This window comes from Notothenia coriiceps, unplaced genomic scaffold (assembly GCF_000735185.1).
Source record: "Notothenia coriiceps isolate Sejong01 unplaced genomic scaffold, NC01 NC01_scaffold00033423, whole genome shotgun sequence".
Classification (NCBI taxonomy): Eukaryota; Metazoa; Chordata; class Actinopteri; order Perciformes; family Nototheniidae; genus Notothenia; species Notothenia coriiceps.
Genome location: NW_011366124.1, coordinates 90,848 through 112,841, shown reverse-complemented (window position 1 = coordinate 112,841; position 21,994 = coordinate 90,848). Strand labels below are relative to the sequence as shown.

At 40.0% G+C, this 21,994-nt stretch overlaps 3 protein-coding genes across 3 annotated transcripts in view; 2 read left to right on the top strand and 1 right to left on the bottom strand.

Annotated features, from left to right (window-relative positions):
- The window catches only part of ipo9 (importin 9), a 63,361-nt gene that overhangs the window by 23,740 nt on the left and 17,627 nt on the right, over positions 1 to 21,994 (bottom strand). The gene's annotated exons all lie outside the window — the stretch shown is intronic.
- LOC104961558 (leiomodin-1) lies at positions 6,542 to 11,706 on the top strand. The gene is made up of 3 exons (XM_010789868.1): positions 6,542 to 7,204; positions 8,131 to 9,867; positions 10,631 to 11,706. Exons 1-3 carry the CDS (start codon positions 6,917 to 6,919, stop codon positions 10,655 to 10,657), a joined length of 2,052 nt encoding a protein of 683 aa, XP_010788170.1. The 5' UTR covers positions 6,542 to 6,916; the 3' UTR covers positions 10,658 to 11,706.
- On the top strand, positions 13,043 to 15,902 carry timm17a (translocase of inner mitochondrial membrane 17 homolog A (yeast)). The gene is made up of 5 exons (XM_010789869.1): positions 13,043 to 13,117; positions 14,886 to 14,985; positions 15,148 to 15,211; positions 15,458 to 15,586; positions 15,761 to 15,902. The coding sequence occupies exons 1-5, from the start codon at positions 13,092 to 13,094 to the stop codon at positions 15,877 to 15,879; spliced, it is 438 nt and encodes a 145-aa protein (XP_010788171.1). The 5' UTR covers positions 13,043 to 13,091; the 3' UTR covers positions 15,880 to 15,902.

Genomic DNA, 21,994 nt, shown 5'->3' with positions numbered 1-21,994 from the left:
CTTCCTGAATGAAAAGTCAACTATAATATTAGACATATGAAGAAGTTAAACTTTAAACATCCATGACCTAAACACTTTATCCAGGATAAAAGCCACATAGCTGCACCTGCAAGGTGAATACAGCTGGTAAAAGAAAAAGTGTTTGAATGCGTACATTAACAGGTTTATGATATCACTGCCCCGTCTAAGACACGATTTGACTTTAATTACATTTGACTCGAGTGTGTCGTCAACTTAATAATACTTCTGCATACAGTATGTGACACTGTGAGTGTTGCGCGGCCAGATACGGCTCAGCTGACTCAGATAAGGAAATATATGATACATTATGATGTGATATATGCCGCGGACTGTACTGTTACTTTGATCCGGTTACTTATGTTGTGGCAGATATTTAAGTAAGCTTTCTTAACGCTAATGTTATAATAGTCAGATTGCTCTGAAGATGGGAGGTGATATTCTATTAATGTTCACGTTCACACAGTTGGTGATTTTTGCCGGCCGTCTTTCCTGCATTTCCGTTTCTTTCTCCTGTAATATGACTTGATCGCTTTAAACTCTGCACACTGAGCTCTGATTGGTCAGCAGGCAGTGCTTTCACTGAGTTGAGCTCTTAGCCTGCAACCTAACCTGGTCCCGACCAGGTTAGCCGCACAGCATAAGTTATCATGGAGATCTAGCCCGCTAAAAAGAGAACCAGCTTCATAGGACCGGAAAGCCCGAGTTTTCCATGAAGTTAGCCAGCTAAGCGAAAATCCTGCTTCGTAGTATACGTATATCGTAGTATTCAATTACTGTGATTGATGCTGGTATGTTTTGGCATAAGGTCTCATTAGTCATGAGACTCATGACGTCTAAATGCTGGACATTTGCAACAACAAGGAGCTTCCATTAAATACCAAATCAAATGTCTGCCACCATTGCAAGCATGTAGCAACATTAGATCAATTTATAATCCAAGCATGGAAAATTGAAGTATCAAAGGTGCAAACGTTACTAAAGGATATATGGAAAAAACGGTATGTTATGAGCATCTATATGCAGTATGGAGACAAAAAACTATATATCCCCATACTAGATATTAGAATTAAGACACAGGTATTACAAAAAAGAGTGTTAAGTAATTTATAATTTGCGAAAACTAGTTTTGAAAAAATGCATATTGTGAGTATGTGAATTTGGCAATGGGTTTGACTGTCCAGTGTGTGCAGATAGCAGTGTTAATAATGTTGTAATTGTTAACTGTAAAGAGTTGCATATCAGTACTGGATAATCATCATGGGATTTGAGTCGGAAGGACAATTGACGGCATTATTTAAACAAATATAGAAAATATTTTCCAGCATCACCCTGCATTGTGCAGATCTGCCATCATTAAAGTCACTTTTGCTCATGTCCCACTGACTGCATTTGACTTGAATTGCCCTGCGTTTGTCCCCACAGTGTAATATGTTCTCATTAGTCGTTCTATCACACGAACCTCCCGTGGGGGGGATCGTTATAGTTCTGTACTAAGCTATCGTACCTGAGAGACTGCAACATGGCACTTTCCACCACAGCATCCATCACTATCTGGCAGCGAGCAGACAACCTGCAGCTTATTAAATCTGGAGGGAGATCAGAGCAGCGGGCGGAGGAGGCTGGGCTGAAAATGGAGGGCTTTGTAGCTTCACTGAGACCACGCAGAGATGGAGAGATGCGTGGTGTACGGCATTAACTCGGGTGTGATTTCAGGGTCAGCCGGTGGTTAACGTGGTGTCTGAATCAAAGGCTTCACATCTCCACTTTAATCCTCCACACGAGGCTTGGTGATGAAAGTAAAGCTGCTTTTTAAGTCCTCCTTTGTCTCTCCTCAGCCCCACTACTTTAGCCGGCATCGCCTCCTCCATCCTCCTGTTTGTGGCCATCATCGCCACCATGGTCTGCTGCTTCATGTGCTCCTGCTGCTACCTCTACCAGAGGAGGCAGCTGAGGGGCAGGACGCCCTACGATGGTGAGACCCCTCCTCTTAATGATGTCCTTCTTTTATACATACCATTAGTTTCCCTTTATGACAGTCTGTCCTTTTTGACCCACAGCCCAGCACATCCCCATGGCCAGCTATCCAGTGGAGCCGATGTATGATGCTTACGGGAAACCCCTGGGACCCTCTCAGTATCTACATGCAGGGTATCCAATGGCGCCCCACTACCCCGGCATGCCCCCACACTACCCAATGATGCCGCCTGGACACTATCCCCCACACATGATGGATCCTACATACGGCCAGGGTAAGAGTGACTTCACATATGGAGCTGCAACGATAAGTCAATTGAAAGGAAAAATAACCTATTACCATTTTAAATATCGATAAATCATCAAAAATATTCATGTGAAAGTGCTGCCTCTTAAATCTGAAGATGTCTTGCTTTTCTCTGTTTTAAATCATATTAAACTGAATATCTACATTATGGGTTGTGGATTGACAAAACAAGACATTCGGAAAGACAAAAGACTTCTGAAACTTTATTAAATCAGCATATGTATCGATAATGAAAAGTGTTATTTTTTATTTACAATTACATTCTTTGCAACAAATGCTAACAAAAACTGTGCATTTATACTATACAAAATCCAAATGGTGTCACCAACTTTTGGGAAAGTGGATCTATTCATGAAAAATGATCATAGAATATGACACCACTCCTGCTCAAGCCACTATACACGGGGAGAACGACAGTGAGTGCTTCTTCTAACAGCCACAGTAAACATGCCAAGGTTAAAAAGCTACATGTTGATGCAAGACATCTCACGATTTAAGAGGCAGGTTGAAACGGTTGAAACAGTCTATGGTTGAAACGTGCACATTTTATGCAACCAATTAATGACTCCATTGTTTGTAACGTAGTCATAGCAGTACATGAAGATCTGACTTTCTTTATGTTTCTATGTTTGTTTTTCAGCCCCTCCACCTTACTCTCCACCTCAGTATCCTGGTCATTGATGGGCTCAACTACCCACACTCACACACAACACACACAACACACACAAGAGTGGGAAACAACAGCAATTGAGAAAAAGGACTGTCTGAAAATAAAAAGGCAGCAACAATCTCACACTCGCACACACACGCACAAACACTCAATTGAACACTACAGCTCGACCAGCAGCAGGCACTTTAAGTTAGTGTTTTTCTATGTATATTTACAATGCTGTCCTACTTTTCTGGAGTGTTTACGCAAGTCCAAATCTGGTCAGCATCCTGGCGACCAATTGTTCCTGTCAGTTTTGTGGAGGCCGTCACACTCTCCCTCAAAGTGACTCTGTGCTGCCACTCTGTGCTCTGGAACGCTCACCTCAATGACAGGATGTCGTCTGAAGACAGGGCTCATTACCTTACAGGAGAGGGGTCAGAAGGAATTTCCTAAAAACTATAACGCACTTCCTCTTTAGTTTTTAGAGGAAAGAGTGTTTTAGTTTGTCACTTTTGATCAATTTGAATCAATGTAAAACTGCCTGAAGCTACATCCCAGGTCAAACACTCCACAAATATGATTACATGATGTATTTATTTCTGCATTTGATGTTTTTCTCCCCCCTGTAATGTGATAGGGGCAGAAAGGAAAACCAAACTACATGTTTGAGAAAAGGGTGACATGTATGGCTCAAAAAGGCAGTGTGATCCTGTCTTAGATGTGCAGGACTTTAAGGTACTCCTTATTCCATGTATGAAGCCTTTAATCGTCTTTTGTTTCAACTTTTCTTCTTCTTTGTATCTGACTTGACTAATTTACGTCATGGTGGTATATTAGCTGCACCATATAGAGTAACATCTTGACATCAGCATGCTACCCCAGTCAAAGTGATCTGTCCTCTCATGCTTCTCTTCTGGTTTTAAATGGATTAGAAGTCTTTAGATGAATCCCATAATGCCAGGTAGGATGTTTTCCAGTGATTTCATGTTAAATGTTCATTTTTTTGTAATATATCGTGTCAAGGGAGTTGCAGGTCTATGCTGCTCAGTTAAAACAAATGTTCCCACTTCATTAAATAAGCATAACGAGCAAAAAACTGATTAACATTTAAAATCGTATTTTGCAAATCTTTTCTTCAGCTGAATATGTTATGATATTGTAATATATTATAGTTATTTTAATCTTAATGGTAAATCCTAACATAAAATACGACATCTTCGCATTTTTCCATTTGGTATTTATTATAATAATTTAGTGTACTTTTTTTTTTTACTGTGAATGGGTTCTCACCTTGTGGACTAGCTACAAAGCCAAACATCTGTTCTGTTAAAAAAAAAAAAAGTCTATTTTATTGATCACCTCTCTTTAAAATTATAGTTTGACATTTTGCGAATAAATCTGGGATATCTTAGAATCCTTAGAAAGTATTAATTTTAACAATGAAGTGATAGAATGGATTTAAACTGCAGTTATCTATATATATATTATTCTTGTAAAAAAAGATTTCAGATATCAACAATCTCATTCTTCCTAAATATAAAACTCACATTTGCCAGTCATAATTGGACAACTTTTATGATTTATAGAATGAACATTTATAAACATTTCAGATATGAACAATTGGAATTGTTCCTCATCACAATTGTAATATCAATTCCATAATGTAATTAAGAAAATCAAGAAATCGCTTGGTAATTATTTTTATTTCAAATTCTAAGCTAACTGCTAAGCTAACTTTTAGAGCTACAGTTACCACACAGACGTGAATGGTGGTATCAGTCTTCTGATCTGGCGGTCAACGAAAAGAAAGCAGATAGGTGCGTCTCCCAAAATGTCGAACTTCTTCTTTTTAATTCACACTTACAGACGTGGGCTCATGTGAGGTCAGGGCCTGTAACCTGTAATGATTCTGTAATTGGGTTTAGCATCGTGCTCAGCCCTGTTCCCTTTGTAAGATGTGTGAGCTGTGAAACATGGAGCATGTGTTGTACAGTAAGCTGTCCGACTAATAGGTGATGATGATGATCTTTATTCGGGTGTAATGTATCCATCTCATGTCGAAATGAGACATTAGATAATAATATGCTGATGGATTTGAGAAGCCTGGCACTTGTTTGGGACTCACTGCTGTAACTTGTCCCTAAACAAGAACTATAACTGCTAGTTTACAGAATAAATTGTTTCCTTAAATGGCGACGTCCATTTGTACAGATTTGTTGAGCCTTTGTAAAGCACAAAGAGAACTGGACTTTTTCTTAGTGAGATGCTTATAGTAGTTTGACATAACATTTGCTCAATGATGTTTATGATAATTTGTGCTTATAAACCAACTCCATGAGTGTGTTTGCTGAAACTGAAATCAGGTGGCAAAATAACTTTGTCTAGATATATTACTTTTTGTCTTGTCATATGGATGGTATGGCACTGTAAAAAGTGAAACGTTTTTATTTCTATTAACATAAAATGTTACTTTGGAATGTAAAAATACAACTGTCTGCCGTGTCTTATTTTTGTCAAGCAATCTAATTTTAAACATTTTGAGAAGGAGGTTATTATGTGTTTACATACATTTGACCACCAGAGGTCTGTATTAACCAACAATGTTCACATGTTGGCTAAATACATTATTTCATTGTCATCAAATATCTTATCCAACAGAAATATGTGTCACTAAACACACTGATTGTTAATTATTTGTTCAATTACATATTTGTGCTCAAGCTAAACATGATTATAGTGTATATTATGCCTTTGAACTGTGACATATGTACATTTTACAATTTCACAGCCCCTACACACACACAGCTGATATACATTTAGCATTGTATTACTTACATTAGATTCACATTTTATTTGTACTTTTATGACTCCCCATTACATGTATAGCCATTCATAATTATAGTTATGGAACAAACAATATATAAATACAATCATTACATGTATTTATATTATGCTTAAACCATTGAATTTATATCTATGACATCATTATTTATTTTGGTTTATTTGGTATTCTCAAATCATTTTAAACATTATTGGATCATTTTAGGATGCAATTAGAACAACATGATTTACTGCTTCTTTATTTTACTGTCTTCGTTTGAACCTTTAGCCATTAGCACAAGAGTTAGCCAATCTGCATTTCACTGCATTTATTTATTGACCACGTTGATCCAACACGTCATTCACATGTTCCCTCTTTAATCATTGGCCTGTTGGGGTTTTATTGACCTCCTGTAAAAACAAAACTTTATTTTTTAACTTGAACTTTTTCTCCCAAAAAAGGTTGGCATTGATTCAAGAAACTAGGAAAACAGTTCCAGAAACACTGATGTGTTAACTATGGCAGAAAAATCTGTTGTGATATTCTGAACGGTTAAAATTAGCCGTACTAAACAGAAATATTAGGGACTGGTTTCAATATAAACATCAATTGTGTAATAGGAAGTCTGTGCTCTGGCGCCTCTGTAAACTTCAGCCCTCCCCATTACCTTTAAAGGAGTGTGTACCCTGATCTAAATATGGACATGCACTTTTACTGGATTTCGAAGAATGTCCCAGCCTCACAGTCCGCTTTGATGATGCGAGGCTCTCGCAGTTCATCACTGGTACCCCTCTCTGTAAGGCTGAGAGTCCAGCCTCTTTGCAGCAGGATTGATGCCTCCGCTGGCTTTTTGGTGAGCAGAGTGCGACGGCACAGCAGGACACCAGCTCTGTCTAATGGGAATACTCGCCTCCTTACCTTAGGGGAGAAGTTACCACACAGTATGGACAGGGATGGGATTTGGTTTTAGTTTATTCCAGGTCTGGATAACTATTGAAAGAAGAAAAGAGAAGCCACAAAAATATTAGTGTCTCCAGACCTATTCTGTCTTCTAAATAATCAGATTCAGCTCCTCCAGAGAAACCACATTTCCCTGCTCTTCTTCACGGTGTAGTAGCTTTTACCCCAGTTTAAGGAAACCATGTCCAGGAGAAGGATGAAAGCCCTGACCCGTATAGGCCGGCAGGTCAGCGAGGACCCAGATTTAGACAACCTGCTGTCCACCCTCTCCCCGGAGGAGGTGGAGGAGCTGCAGCAGGACATGATGAAAGTGCCGGACCTCAAGCCGGAGGATGATAAGGTCCTCGCCCCAGGGGAGAGCCAAGCTGCCGCGCCGTCTACGAGCAACAACGACCGGGACTGTAAACTGGACAGCAGGCGAGAGAGTGACCGTAAAGGGAGGCTCAGCGAGAGGGAGCCGTCATTGGAGGTTTGTGAATCTTTGTCTGTTGAAGTGTCACCTTATATTAGATTAGACTAAACCCACTACCATCTTAAGATGTTTGTATTTGAGTGTTCTTAGATGAGTTCAAACTCAAATGGCAATCTATGCACTCATGTCTGATATCAGTATTTGCCTACGGGGATCAATAAAGGTCAATCTTACATCCACTGTCCCCGAGGTAGTCTAATGATAGCTTTCATGTGCCATTTTTCATTTAGCTTGAAGTAAAGCGCCAACTGGACCTCATGAACACTGACTCCATCAGCTCATAAATAGTGTTGGCTTCTGTGCCAGGGATAAGACAGTTTTCCCTCTGAGGCTTAATCACATTTCACATTCTTAATCAATGTCTCACAACAGTATCAAAAACACAGGAAGACATTTATGTTATTCTGAAAAGAGCCCTCCTTGTCTGAGAGCCAGGTTTCTTGCAGTGTGTGTTTAGACGAGAGGCACTTCAGTGGATGGAGCAGAGGCCCTGCGGAGCTGCTTAATCCCGGCCTGATGGAATTCCTTGGTTGATTGCTCCTACGCTCACTGCCTTTTAAGGTTACATCTGCCAGGGCCACAGCGTCACACAGCAAAACAGATTGAGACTCACAAATCAAGCTACTCCCCACAAATGTATCCCTGCGCTGTAAAAAAAAAAAGATGTCTCCTTTTGCTGAATGTCAACACACATGGCATGTTGTGTCAGGGAGGGTGTGTGTGTTTACAGTGAGCAGATGGACGAGGAGATGTTTGACAGAAAAGGAACACAATATTTAGGTATTGGTGTTATATCATACTAGACATGCCATACATTGTATACTATGTCTGCAAGAAAATGGTATTAGATTACATTTAGGTGGTTTACTTTGTGACATAACTCTATATCCTACCTCATAATCCTCAAATGCATTCTCCTGCAGGGAGACACAAAGAAGGAAAGCCGGAAGCAGGAATATCTGAGGAAGATGGGCCTGAGCCAGGAGGGGAACGACGACGTGACGGTAGGGCTGCGAAGACAAGCTAGTGTCTCAGGTGAAAAAGATATTAAGGTGGAGGACAGAAACAGCAAAGGACCTGGAAACTCGAACGAGGAGGGGAGTCGTCTTTCGAGCCGGTACAGGAAGCAGGAAAGCAGAGAGAGTGATGTGAAAGAGGACAGTGAGAAGCAGGAAGACAACAAGATAAGAGACCGAAGAGACAACAGAGAGAGCACAGGTAGCAAAACAAAGGATATGATCTCTAAGCTACAGGAAAAAAAGGATGACAGCAAAGACAAGAAAGAGGACTGCAGGAGAAAAGATGAAAGCAAAACCAAAGACATTATCTCGAAGCTACGAGAAAAACAAGAGAAGGAAGTCGGCAAGGAGAAGGACAGGCGATCTGAAGGTTTCAGGACATCGGGACTTGTCTCTAAAATGTTGGAGAAGCAGAGCAAGGCCCAAGAAAGCCCGGCTCCGGAGAGTAAACCCGAAGAGAAGAAGCCTAAAGCTGAGGAGAAGAGAGCTGAAGATACAAAGAAGCCTGAGGTGAAACTTGAGCGACAGGCATCAGAGAAAGGTGAGGTGCAGGTGAAACAAGACAAGGCCGAGAACAGAAGCGACAGAGAAGAGTTGGTTAACCATAGTGACCACGTCAAAGAGAAGGAGAAGAAAGTAGAGGAGAAAAAGGATGACGAGGAGAAAAAAGAAAAAGTAAAGAAAGCTGAGGAAAGTGAGAAACTTGGCAACTGTGTGGCCAAAAACAGTCCAATCAGCAAGGCCAAGGAAGAGGAGGACGAGGAAGAAGACTCAAGCATGTTTGATGAGCTGATGGAGCAGGTTCGGAGCAACGACCCCTCGCTCACTGAGCTCAACGTCAACAACTCAGAGGTCATAAAGACGAAAACGCTCATTGAGTTTGCAGAGGCTTTGCACAAGAACACCAATATTAAGAAGTTTGCTTTGGCTAACTGCCGTGCGGACGACCACGTGGCTTATGCCATCTCGGGCACGCTGCGCAACAACAAGACCATCACCAGCATCAACGTGGACTCCAACCATCTCACCGGCAAGGGCATCCTGTCTCTGATCCAGGCGCTGCCACACAACGCCACCCTGACTGAGCTCCGCTTTCAAAACCAGCGTCACATCTGTGGCGGGAAGACCGAGATGGAGATGACCAAGGTCCTGAAGGAGAACTTCACGCTGCTCAAACTGGGCTACCACTTCGAGTTAGCCGGACCCAGGATGACTACCACAAACATCCTGAGTCGCAACATGGACCGACAGAGGCAGAAGCGCCTGCAGGAGCAGAAGCTGGCCCAGGCCAATGGAGAGAAGAAGGGGGCGCTTGAGGTCCCCAAAACAGGGGGTGGAGGATCTCTGAGAAACTCGCCAAGAGCGTCCCCTAAACCTTCTCCCATACCCTCGCCTATGCCATCACCAAAGCTGACTCCTAAAAGAGGAGCTGGAGGTGGGGCTCCACCACCACCCCCGCCTCCACCTGGGGGTGGACCACCGCCTCCTCCCCCTCCCATGCTGAATGTAGACGCCCTGAGGAACTCTCTGACCCCCGTGTCCCAGAGGAAGCTGGATGGAAAAAGCCCGGGAGGTAGTGAGAACACGAGGGACCAACTGCTCGCCTCAATCAGAGGGAACACTAAGAAACAACTCAAGAAGGTACGTAGGGCTGCGCGAAAATATTGACGCACTTTGATATCACAATATTATGTTTTTGATACTATTTCAACATACTAATTGTATAAAAGGGAGCATCTGTTTACTCAAATATGTGCAAAAACTATCAATAAGCACATACACAGGTCAACTGATGCATTTGTGCTAATTAGGGGATTCCCCTTTGATATGTAGTGCTGTTGCATTCAATGGCTTCCTGTTCTTACTTTGAAAAAGGTCTCTGCCCAAAAGTTCGCTTATTAAAATATTTTTGCATAGATCTTTAGTGTGCAGATGCTCTTTTAAAATGTAAGTTTGACAGTCTATCACTTAATTTCCTCCATTACTGATGTTTCTCTATTTCAATCAATAGTTAAAACTATATGAAGTGTGTTAGTATACAGTATATGTTTCATGTTACCTAATTTGTTAACCTAAACAATCCTGCAAGCATTTTTTTACTGACATAGGAAAATGTGAATTCCTTTGCTAAAATTGCATAACATGTAGCACTATGATGTTGGATGGTACTGTGACGGGGACTGTGATAAATGCAAACGCAGATCCCAGGAAAGCAAATGTATACAGTTTTCCTTAAATTATATTTTAAGAATAACAATATGCTGCTACAAATAGAAGCGAACACATCTGTATAATGATACTTATCGTATTGCCTGATTGTTGCCAATGCACAGCCCTGTGTATAAGGTTAGCTCTGCCATAATGCATTCTCACATCACATACTTACATGTTATTCTTCCTGCAGGTGGAAGTGCCAAAGTGGTTGCAATGATATTTGCTTTGGAATGTGCCATGAAAGGGAAGAAAGAGGGAGAAGCGGTTTTCAACATGAACTCTACAGCCTCCAGATGCAGTTGAAGAATTGCACTTCGGGACGGAGAAAAGCGAAACATGAGATGCCCATAGGTCTAATGACGAGCCCTCACTATAAGTTCTCCCCTCAACACTGGACCTAAAGTACTCTGTCGGGAATGAGTGATGCAGGGCTCTCTGACAGCCGACTGCCACGTTCTGTGGTTGTTTGTCTTCAGTACATATTGCCGCTTTGCTGGTTATTTGCACTAGATAATATGAAGCCCATCATATAACATGTTGGCTTCTGTATGCATCTGAATGTGAGCGTGATGAGAGTGCGATTAGTTTATTAATAAGAGATACAATTAATTCTTTATGAAATTCTAATATACAAAAAAAAGTTTATCGTTGATATAGTGGACATTAATTTGACCATTTATTTATTTTTTGAGAGAGAATCTTTCTTATACTTGTACGTCGTAAATCTGTTCAAACTGGGAATTCTGATATTAATGATCAGGAAATAACAAACATGGCGGCCTGACTTAAGAAAAATCTGGGTAATAAAAAAGAGAAAGGTCAAGTGGTCTTTGATTGTGTGTCTCATTCCCATATCTCAAAACATCTCAGGCAGGGTTTAATGGATTGGAAAGAAGCCCATTGGAATCCAGGTGCATGACGAAAGAGTTTTAACATAGAAATAATGACCTGACGCATTTGAACAGAAAGTACAAATGGCTGCCCTTCAGTATCTGATGTTATATTTTGTACAGTCTTTCTAATACCTTCCATAACTTGTAATGAAATGCATCCACATGTCTTAAACGTAAGCGTATTTTAAAACGATTACTGGCATACTTTTCAATACCATACTTTTAAGTGAATGTAATTTCTAAAGGGGTTTAATGTGATGAATAAAAATCAGAGTGCCTTTCATGTGTGCTCCGTGTAACAATTCTGTTATATCTGATTACACATGTCTTTCTTACCGAGCCTGTATGTCTTCAATAAAATATTTTGGTATGTTTGCATTGATAAATCACAAGTGTAATGGCTGATATTATTAAGGAGAATATGAAATGTGAAATGAAATATAACTGGCTTTTGCATTATTTTATAGTGTATACATAATGAGCTATCATCAACCTTAGTTGGTTTATGGTCTGCATGTAAGTGCTCACTTTTAGTAGTATACACAGGTGTATCAATTTTGATTATTTGCATTTAACTTCAGATCTAGCTGTTGCTATGAAGATATGCTAATTATATACAGAGCCATGTGTCAATAGCCAACAACTAACCTGCAGCATGAATAATAAATAGACTCCCACTCCTGTAATACTGCATGTGAATCCTGGCAACAAATGTAGGTTCAGAGCAGAATCTCTTCATCATTATTCTAATTCAAATGACTATGCATCTTTACATTTCTTAACACAAAGCCCTTCAGCTTTATACATCTTAAACATGATCTGATCCCTCCAGCTAGTGAGGCAGCCGTCATCCTGAGAACAGCACCAGGCCAGTCTATGTCTCCATCGCCCTGCCTCAGCTTCTGCATCCACGATATGCCTTTATTTGGGCATTTCTTAATGGAAGCTTGCTCTGCAATTCATTCCTTTCTCGTTCCTAATAATGGGCTGCAGGCCAGCGGTCTGTCTCTCAGCTGTAGCTGCTCCACTGACCAGCAGCACAAACTCACATGGAGGAAAGAGAGGGGAAGGAATGAAAATTGTTAAACTTCAACAAGTAAAACTTTAATGCCAGCCTCCCAAAAGTGCCAAAAAGTTCAAATCAATGCACAGCTGGGAAGAGCAACCTAAAACTGCTTGTTTCCGCTGTCATTTATAATGAGCTGTTGTGTATTGTCTGAACTCTGTCTACTTTTTTTCCAAGTCTATATCATCCCCCCATAACACATCATTTCAATTCTGATTTGATTTTTTCATTTATTTGATCTTTATTATTACTTCTATAACTATATGGCTGCAAAACATGCCTCCTTGAAAACACGCGTCTGGCTACCTTGGAACTGGAGCCCCAGGGTCTAATGTTGGCAGAGGTAGAGAGCCGCAAACGTCATTAAATAAACAATTGCTGGAGGCTAAGGGGTCCCTGAAGTGCCAACAATGTTTTTTCTTCTTAACACTCAGAGGATAACCAAACAACAAGCTAAACGTGTATATTGTTCTTATCCCAACAGATAAGAACCTGCTGTTCCCACAGAGTAACATTACTTTTTCATACTTACCTAAAACGTTGTCATGCTTACCCGGCTGAACCGCAATTTAAACTAGCGGAAACGTTTTTTAATTTCAAATCCATGAATTGTCCCTTTAAGACCTCGCGTTACGTCAGATACTCGATTAGCGTCACGTGGTCTACGTCAGAGGGAACAGCAAAAGAACAAGATGGAGGAATATGCTAGAGAACCATGGTGAGTCTTATAACCAGATATATATACTTATTTATCATTTGTTTTAATAATTCATCTATTTGAAGTCACTAACACTTAAATTGTGTATAACTAGTCTTTTTTACAAAAGGTGGCATTACCCAAAACATCTCCAACACTGCTAGTTACCTAGCTTTAGCACTAATGCTAACTCTACATAGAAATGCATTGGCGGTGTGTGCTAGCATCAGTTGCTAAATCACGTTATTGACCTTGTTGGTTTACTCGCCCACATGTCATTACATTTACTGAACTGACTCTAGTCACTGATTGCATGAGTTGACATGTGATTTATATTGAGTGTCAAGCAATGTTTCGGCAATATCATATGTTAAATTGGAGTAAAGGATGTTGCTTTAGCATGTTAGTAAGCTATCTATGTTAGCCACCTGTGTGCTAATGTTATCTGCCTGGGGCATCCTAAGGATTGTACAACAGCTGGAGAAGGTTACTTGAAGGTTTGTCCCATTTATCTAGCAACACTGTAATTGAAATCAGTGTCAAGGCGGACATAAGGTATTTTACTTTGCTATTGATCAGGATAAGGGACACGATTATACCATGGTCCGGTTTCATGCAGTTAGACATTCCTGGATCAGGTTTAGTTATCAACCAGAGCATTTGAAAAATAAGTTTGTAACATTTTCCAGCATAACAAAAGCGCTTTTTGTAAATGGATGTATGCACTGCTTAATGAATCGAACATTTTAATGAAACGTCTGAATTCCAGTAAAATAAAGCAACTAATTTAGCTTTTTAATTGTTAAAATAAGATAAAATGTTATCGTCCATTTTCACGAAAATATTTCTTTCATCACTATCACCAGATTTTCATTAAAACACCTTAAATTACATCTGTACGGTAACCTTCCTGCATTCTTAAAAAGACTGACAAAACAAAATAGATTTGAAAAAACTACTGACCTTTCATGGATACTTATAGAAGATATTCTGCTTTTAACAAGACTCAACAACACGCACACACACATATCAGAATCAGAAACAGGTTTATTGCCAGGTAGGTTCACACATACTAGGAATTTGACTTGATGTCATCGTGCATACATAAAATATAAGAAATATAATATAAAACACAAAATCTTTTACACTGTAATAAAATACAGTTAAATAGCAATAAAATAACAATTAAATAAAGCAGTGATTTACATGGAAATAGAATGCTATGAATTAATTTTTGCATATAAACTATGAAATGTGAAATCCGAATATGTGCAGAAAGGAGTATGGCATTAATGTAATGCATATAGTTTATGATGTGGCAGAGGTAAAGTGTCAGCGGGGGGGCCGGGCCTTGTTTCAGAGGCCGGTAGCGGAGGGGAAGAAACTGTTCAGATGGCGAGAGGTTCTGGTCCCGATGGAGCGCAGCCTCGTGCCAGAGGGGAGGGGGGCGAACAGTTTTTGTCCAGGGTGGGAGGGGTCGGCCACTATCTTCTCATGCAGGTCGTGGAGGGATGGCAGATTGCAGCCGATCACCTTCTCTGCAGAGCGGATGACACCACATATCTTAAAAGTAAACTGTAAAGAAAAATTAAATGATGTTCCATAAATGATTGTTATTATTACATTTGCATACTTATTCCTTGAGACTCTCCTTTGGATTGAAATCCAATACTTGTATAGTTTATCTAGGCTGAACCTGCCATCAATGATTATGACATTGGCTCCTGCCGCTTCACACTATGTACTGCACATTAAACAACGTTAGCTGATGGCTGTTTTATGCTTCCAGCCCCTGGAGGATCGTGGACGACTGTGGGGGAGCCTTCACCATGGGAGCCATTGGAGGAGGGATATTTCAGGCAGTCAAAGGCTTCAGAAACTCACCCTCAGTAAGTTCAGTCATGTAGATGGACTCTGTTCCTTGCTGTATTACCCGCCGCTTGGAAAATATTAAGAAAACATAAATATTACAATTATTTATCATTACAAGTGACAACTGAGTATGCTAAATACATTTCCATTCACCTGTGTTTTGTGTTGCTCTCCTGTAGGGAATGAACCACAGAATGAAAGGTAGCCTGACTGCAATCAAGACCAGAGCCCCACAGCTTGGAGGTAAGAATAACAGCTGCATTTATATATTATCTGGCTGTAGGTCAAATCAACAACCCGACAGGGTAAAAGCAATTTAATAATGTTTGTCGTTTTATGGATGTTTGTTCCATAGAATCTTACTAGGGACAGGAGACTAGTACTAGGTTGTTTTTAACTTGACCTCACATAACAAAGTGCCTAACAAAGTGCAAAGCATGTCATAACTGTCTAGTTTAACTTGTTTTAAGAAACAATGTTGGGTTTCAGGAAGCTTTGCCGTATGGGGAGGCCTTTTCTCCATGATTGACTGTGGTTTAGTAAAAGTACGAGGGAAGGAGGATCCCTGGAACTCAATTACAAGTGGGGCCTTGACGGGAGCTATCCTTGCTGCAAGAAGTGAGTAAGCTGAGAAGAAGCTGGCAGTTTACAGTCAACAGACAGCGTATACATGCAAGAGGCAAATGGTGGTGTTGCTGTTTTACACTGAGCAAAGAGTTTAAAGTAAATCTACCAGCTTTGTGCAATGTGTACCTTTCTATGTTGTGTGTTAACCATCCTGTTCCTCTGTAGATGGTCCGGTTGCTATGATGGGCTCTGCAGCCATGGGAGGCATCCTGCTGGGTTTGATAGAGGGCGCAGGAATCTTGCTCACTAGGTTCGCCTCTTCACAGTTCCCAACTGGTGAGTAGTACTTATGATATTTGAAGTTTGTGTCATTTATATTTAGGGATGTTAAGCATTTGCCTAGATGAAAACGCAGCTTGGTCTATGTTCATAAGTCTGCCTCCTTTACACCAGATATTAAAACCTTGAAGTCAGAGAACTCAGTGGGTCTCCACATATCATTCTTTTCCTGAGTACCACCTTTTAAAAATAATAATGTTCCCATTGAGGAGCAAACAACTGCAGCTCCCAGCGTCTTTTTTCAGAGACTTCTGCATCTATGTGCGGCAGCTCTGTGTGCTTTTAGTTGAAAATATCTCACCTGTTAACTTGACTATAGAACAATGGAGGAGCTTGCTTTGGCTGTGTCCGTCTATCCTGACCTTTATTTGTCGGACAGACGCTATCATAACAAAGACAAACTAACTATGTATGTGAGATGACCTCTGCTGTGGTAAATAAGTAGTAACCGTCTGTAACGGCTATTTCTGTGGTCGCCCCACACCTGACAAGTTTTTCTACATTTGGATTACCATACTGTGATACATTAGTCACATTCCCACCTGCTACCATGCTTTACACAAACAGCTTCCAATCCCCATTCATAGCCTACTGAAACATCAGGCTGGGAGATATGTGGAAAATCAAATACCTAAAACATCTATGAATTGTCGATATAATATGGGTAAATTCCCCAAAACTACTAAATTTAGATTTGACTGTAGTTACCAGGTGTAGTGTGATATGAAAGATATCTTTCTACAGACTGAGTAAAACATCTAGTGGAGCTTGACCATTTTATTTATTTTCAGTTTATGCAGTTGGGTTAAAAACTTGTAATCCTTGTGTAAAGTTTCCTAACCTAAAGACCATATTTTAAGGTAAAACACAAAATATGTTCATCTAATTATGTCAAAAACATGAATCCCAATAGATTATTTATTCATTAATACAATACATCATGACATTTCATAACAGGAAAAGCCCAGATATAATAAATAACATTTATTATGAGTGTTTTTATTTTTCAATGTTTTATATTGGCGGCAAATCATTCAAATAAATCTGCATAATTATAAGAACCACTACACAACATACTTTAAACCAGTGGTTCTCAACTGGTCAGGCCTCGGGACCCTCTTTTGACTTGGTCAATACATCGTCACCCAACATTTTGAAGCACTCAAATCTATTCAACAAAAAAACGTGCTGTAATATATATATATATACGCTTTTCAGCATACAATATTAATTCAAGTGAAGTACAGTGCATATGTCCCTTCACAAAACTAAAGTATGCTTTTATAAAAGGTTTAATGAGATGATGGAATCAAAGCTGAACTGTATAACATAGAGATTTTTAGAAATACTAACATAAACTATGCATTCTCACTCTGAGAAGAAAATAAATAAATCTATTTCTACCCGACATATTAATAATATTTTATGCCATTGTTTCTTTTCACTTTGTTCTCAAGCTGAACTTGCTGCTCCACACAGAGAGAAGAGTAAAGAGGAGATAGTCTGTGTGACTTACTTTAAATTGTGGNCTCAAAAAAGTTTGCTGCCAGATAGCTGGCGGGCCCTTTACTCTTGATGGTGCTTTATGTACATGCCACCCCCAGTCCGGTGTCCTTCTGCTCAATATCTCCATCAAGAGTAAAGGGCCCGCCAGCTATCTGGCAGCAAACTTTTTTGAGGCAAGTCATGGGAAGGGTGCCCCTGATGGCATAGGAGGAGCACTGAAGAGGAAAGCAGACGGTATAGTCTGCAAAGGAACAGACATACCTGGTGCTGCAGAGCTGTATTCTGCACTGCAGGGAAGTGGAACCTCGGTCAAGTTGTTTTTTGTCGATGAACAAGACATCGACAGAGCAGTTTCAGGGATGCCAAATGATTTGCCTCCTCTTCCGTCCACCATGAGGATGCATCAGGCAGTGANTATCTGCCACAACATAAGTAACCGGAAAAAAGTAACATTAAGTACAGTCCGCTATATCTCCTTATCTGAGTCAGCTGAGCCGTATCTGGCCGTGCAACACTCACAGTGTCAAATACTGTATGCAGAAGTATTATTTTAAGCAACACATTAAGTTGACGAAACACTTGAGACAAACTTTTTCCAGCTGTATTCACCTTGCAAGTGCACCTATGTGGCTTTTATCCTGGATAAAGCGTTTAAGTCATGGATGTTTAAAGTTTAACTTCTTCATATTTGTCTAATTATATAGTTGACTTTTCATTCAGGAAGTATGACGCTGCGCTGTCAGTACGCTTGTCCATGTTTGTGATTGGTCGAATGCTCCAAATACCACCCCTTTCATGTGAACGCGCACCTAACTAGATAGGACACGGCTGGCTTGAGCGATCCACTTGATAACCCGCGTCGTAGGACCGCTTAGCGAGAGCGCGTATGTTTTGGATTAGGCCAACTGGCTAACTCAAACATATCCAGGTTAGGTTGAACCGGCTTCGTAGTACAGGCCTCTGCTCTCGAGGCCTATCCCTACTTTATCTTGGTCAGACGTTATTGTCAGTACAGCGTGTACTTTGTATAGATGTATGTTTATAAATGTTGGAGCACATATCTGATCGTGCAGACTGTGGCAGCAAATGTCCTCTAGCAGGATGTCCAAGCATCTCTGCCTTGAGAAAAGAGAAGATATCTGATCATGCAGTGATGGCCTTGAATTGTGAACACAGACAGTGACTCTTGGTGTGGAGAAAATAAAAAACAAGTCGTTCATTGAAACCCTGCCGCTGCCCACCTGAACTGGAAGAGCATGCAGCGTTTCTGCTCCCTCTCTGTGATCATCTTGAAGGCGTCCAGGCAGCAGTAGCGTCGGTGGCAGTTCCCGCAGCAGAACGTGATGAGAGGGCAGTCGAAGCCGTTGTGCCAGGTGCCGTTCTTATCCACGTACCACAGACAGTCCTCATTCGCGCTGACTGCAAAACAAATGTCACATTACAGGGAAGATCACGATGATCAAAAAGACACAAGGTAGCTCAGACTTCAGCTTGTCCTCTGGAGACTGTATTGTCCTCTTTTTGATCTCTCACTTTTACCAACATGCTGTTGTTTTATCGCACATTTGGAAAGTGAGGAAATGCTTTCACTTACAGATACTGCTTTGTTCTGCCTTGAGGAGAAAATTAATATTGATATTGACGGTGTACGAGCTCTTTTCTTCCTTTACAGTGGAATGGTTGCAGGCTAAATCATACATCATTCATTAGTTCACTGTGGCAGGAGTTGAAAAGTTATAAGGTGAATAATAAAAAAGAATCCTTTTTTTTATTGTTCTACTGCAACTAAGAAATATTTTCTTTGATCATTTGGTCTATAACAACACTGCCCTGAATCAAAACTATGATCTGTTATATTCCTGTGGCACAAAGGCTTGCTGACTGACTGGCATTTGGCTTCAGATGACAGCCCGCTCACAGCCACATTAGTGGAAGGCTGCTAAAAGTCACACCTAATTGTTCATTTTACACAAGTTTTCTTACGTCTGTGTGAGCAATGGTATACACATAAAGCGTCCTTGACTATACAAACTGACTGAATACTGTAAAATAAACTTTATTTAGTAACTAAACAGTATTCCCAGAGAGCTGCTGTTCCTTTGTTGATTTCTCTGTGTGTATAAAACTGATGGAAACTTTGCTAGAGGACGTCTGCAATACATTGTTGAGCCTCTATCTATTTATACTGGCACCTGAAACGGTTTAGACTTTTGGACAGAGACTTTTGGAGGGCTGGCATGGAGATGACTTATTCTGTCATTTAAGCTTAAGCACTGATATTACAACATATTTGATTGTGTAGGACTATTATTGTCTGGTTGTTTACACAGCGAGTCTTAATATGAATCTTTGCTTAACATGTTGACTGGCAGTTAAGTACCCGAGTGTAGGAATACTCTGTTACAAGTAAAAGTCCTGCATTCAAAATGTTACTTGTGTAAAAGTACAAAAGTATCAGCATCAAATTATACTTAAAGTACCATCAGTAAAAAATAATCATTATGCAGATTGGCCCATTTTTAGAATAGTATATTTTGATCATAATTATTGATGCATTAAAGTTTTTATCAAAGTTTGTACATGAGCAGCTAATTTGTATTATTTTGTATACTGCAGGGTAGCTTGTACATTTTGCTCCAGGTTTTTTAAGTGTTGATTATGTCAAATCTTATTTCTAAATCTGCAAAGTAACTCAAGGTATTAAATGTATTTAGTGGAGCAAAGGTAAACAATTGACCTCTGAATGGTAGTGGGGTTGAAGTACAAAGTAACAAAACATTGAAATACTCAAGTAAAGTACAAGTCCCTCAGAAGTTAGTTAGTTACTTTACAGTACACCACTTGAAACCAATAATATCAATGAAAAAAAGAATGCATGAAATAATAAAAACAAACAAAGCAATTTAAAAAATAGTCTGTATTGCAAAAGGAAAATACACAAAACTAATGCAATAAAGTAGCTAGAACTGCCAGAGATACATATTTTCATAAATGTGACACTAATTTCTTAAGCATTGGGTTATTTATGATTTGTTTTACAGGGATACTTACTACACTAGCCGTAATGTTATCAATATTAGTGAGCGAACAATCAATAAAACTCCAAGAAAGCTCGCACACAAACAAAAAAACGCATGAACAGCAGTAGTTCACAGGGGACTGAACTAATGGGTGCTAAGATAATGTAGACGGACAGTGGAACAGTTATCCAGGCCTCACATAAACCTCGAGGTTTGGAAGTAAACAGCCGGAGCGCATCATTCGGCAGCCGCGGAGCAGACGTTGTTAGCTAGCCGAGCGGCCTGCACGGTGATCCGTAATCTTACCGTGAGAAGAGCAGAGGACCACGGTGAGCAGCGCCAAACCCGCCGCCATGAGAGACATGTTGCCCGCTGCAAACATCCTCCTAATTCAACACCAAGAGAGGGATATTGTGAAGAATAGGTGTAATTAAAAATAATAACCCGACTAACTGTCGTTTGCAGACATTGTCTAGGCTTCGGAACAGCATAGAGGAGTAGCGGTAATTTATCCGTCGAGATGACACATCGCAGTGACGCCGTGCAGCCCGGAGAGCAGGGTGATGCCTTTACGTGCTGCGTGAACCGTGGGAGAGAAATCTCAATTAAGAAGCCCATTATGAGAGACCAGATGAAATACATCCTGTAAGTCACCAAATGAAAAACTAACATAGCATGAAGCATCTCGAATAATGACTTATCTAAAAAAAAAAGAAGGAAATTCTAATAAGTCATCATTTTGAGAACGCTTGTTTGTCATTTTGAACAACCATTTGGACATATTATATTAAGAAACTAGGTCGTTCTTTTGAGATGCTAAGCATTAATTTATTGACATGTTCTCATTGTTTTTGGACTGTTATTATTTCAATATCAAAAAGTCATTATATTGAGATACTTAGCATTATTTTAAGAATGGTTCTTATTATCAATTATGTTTACGAGCAGCATTGAATGCACCTTGTCAGTTTTCTCCCTCCCTCCCAAAACGAAGAGGATTTTGACCTTAACATGAACTTACATAAAGTGAGAAAAACTACGAAAGACATGTTCTGTGTTGGTAAATTAAACATCATAAACAAATATAAGTTAAATAAAAAGATAAAGAAATATAGTTGGAAATCATCGGTCAAAGTTTAGGTTGACTGTAAAATATAAATGCACAACAATTCAAATCATCTTTTAGATAAGCACATTTCTGTTTTAAGGATTAATGATGAACACAAAGAGAAGCCAGTGGGTAACACCTCCCCCTTGTGGAACATCTGGAGCCTGCTGTATGATAGTGTAAGACCAGATGGGCCATGTATCTAAAAATGATCAGGAGGATGAGCATTAAACAAGGTAACCCTGTTAAAGACCATAAACAGGTGTTTCCCCTTTGCCTGATTAGACCTCTGCAGTAGACTGTAGTTTGTGGCAGAAGTGACAGCCTAATCAGTAGTACTTTATTTTACACCCCTCTATTTAGCATTCGTAAGCAGCATATAAACATTAAATGTAGTTTATAATGAAATTGTAAGCTGATAAAAGGACAATTATTGTGTAGTAATGTAGTGTTATGGTCCACAATGTTTTACTTTTCGTATAAAGC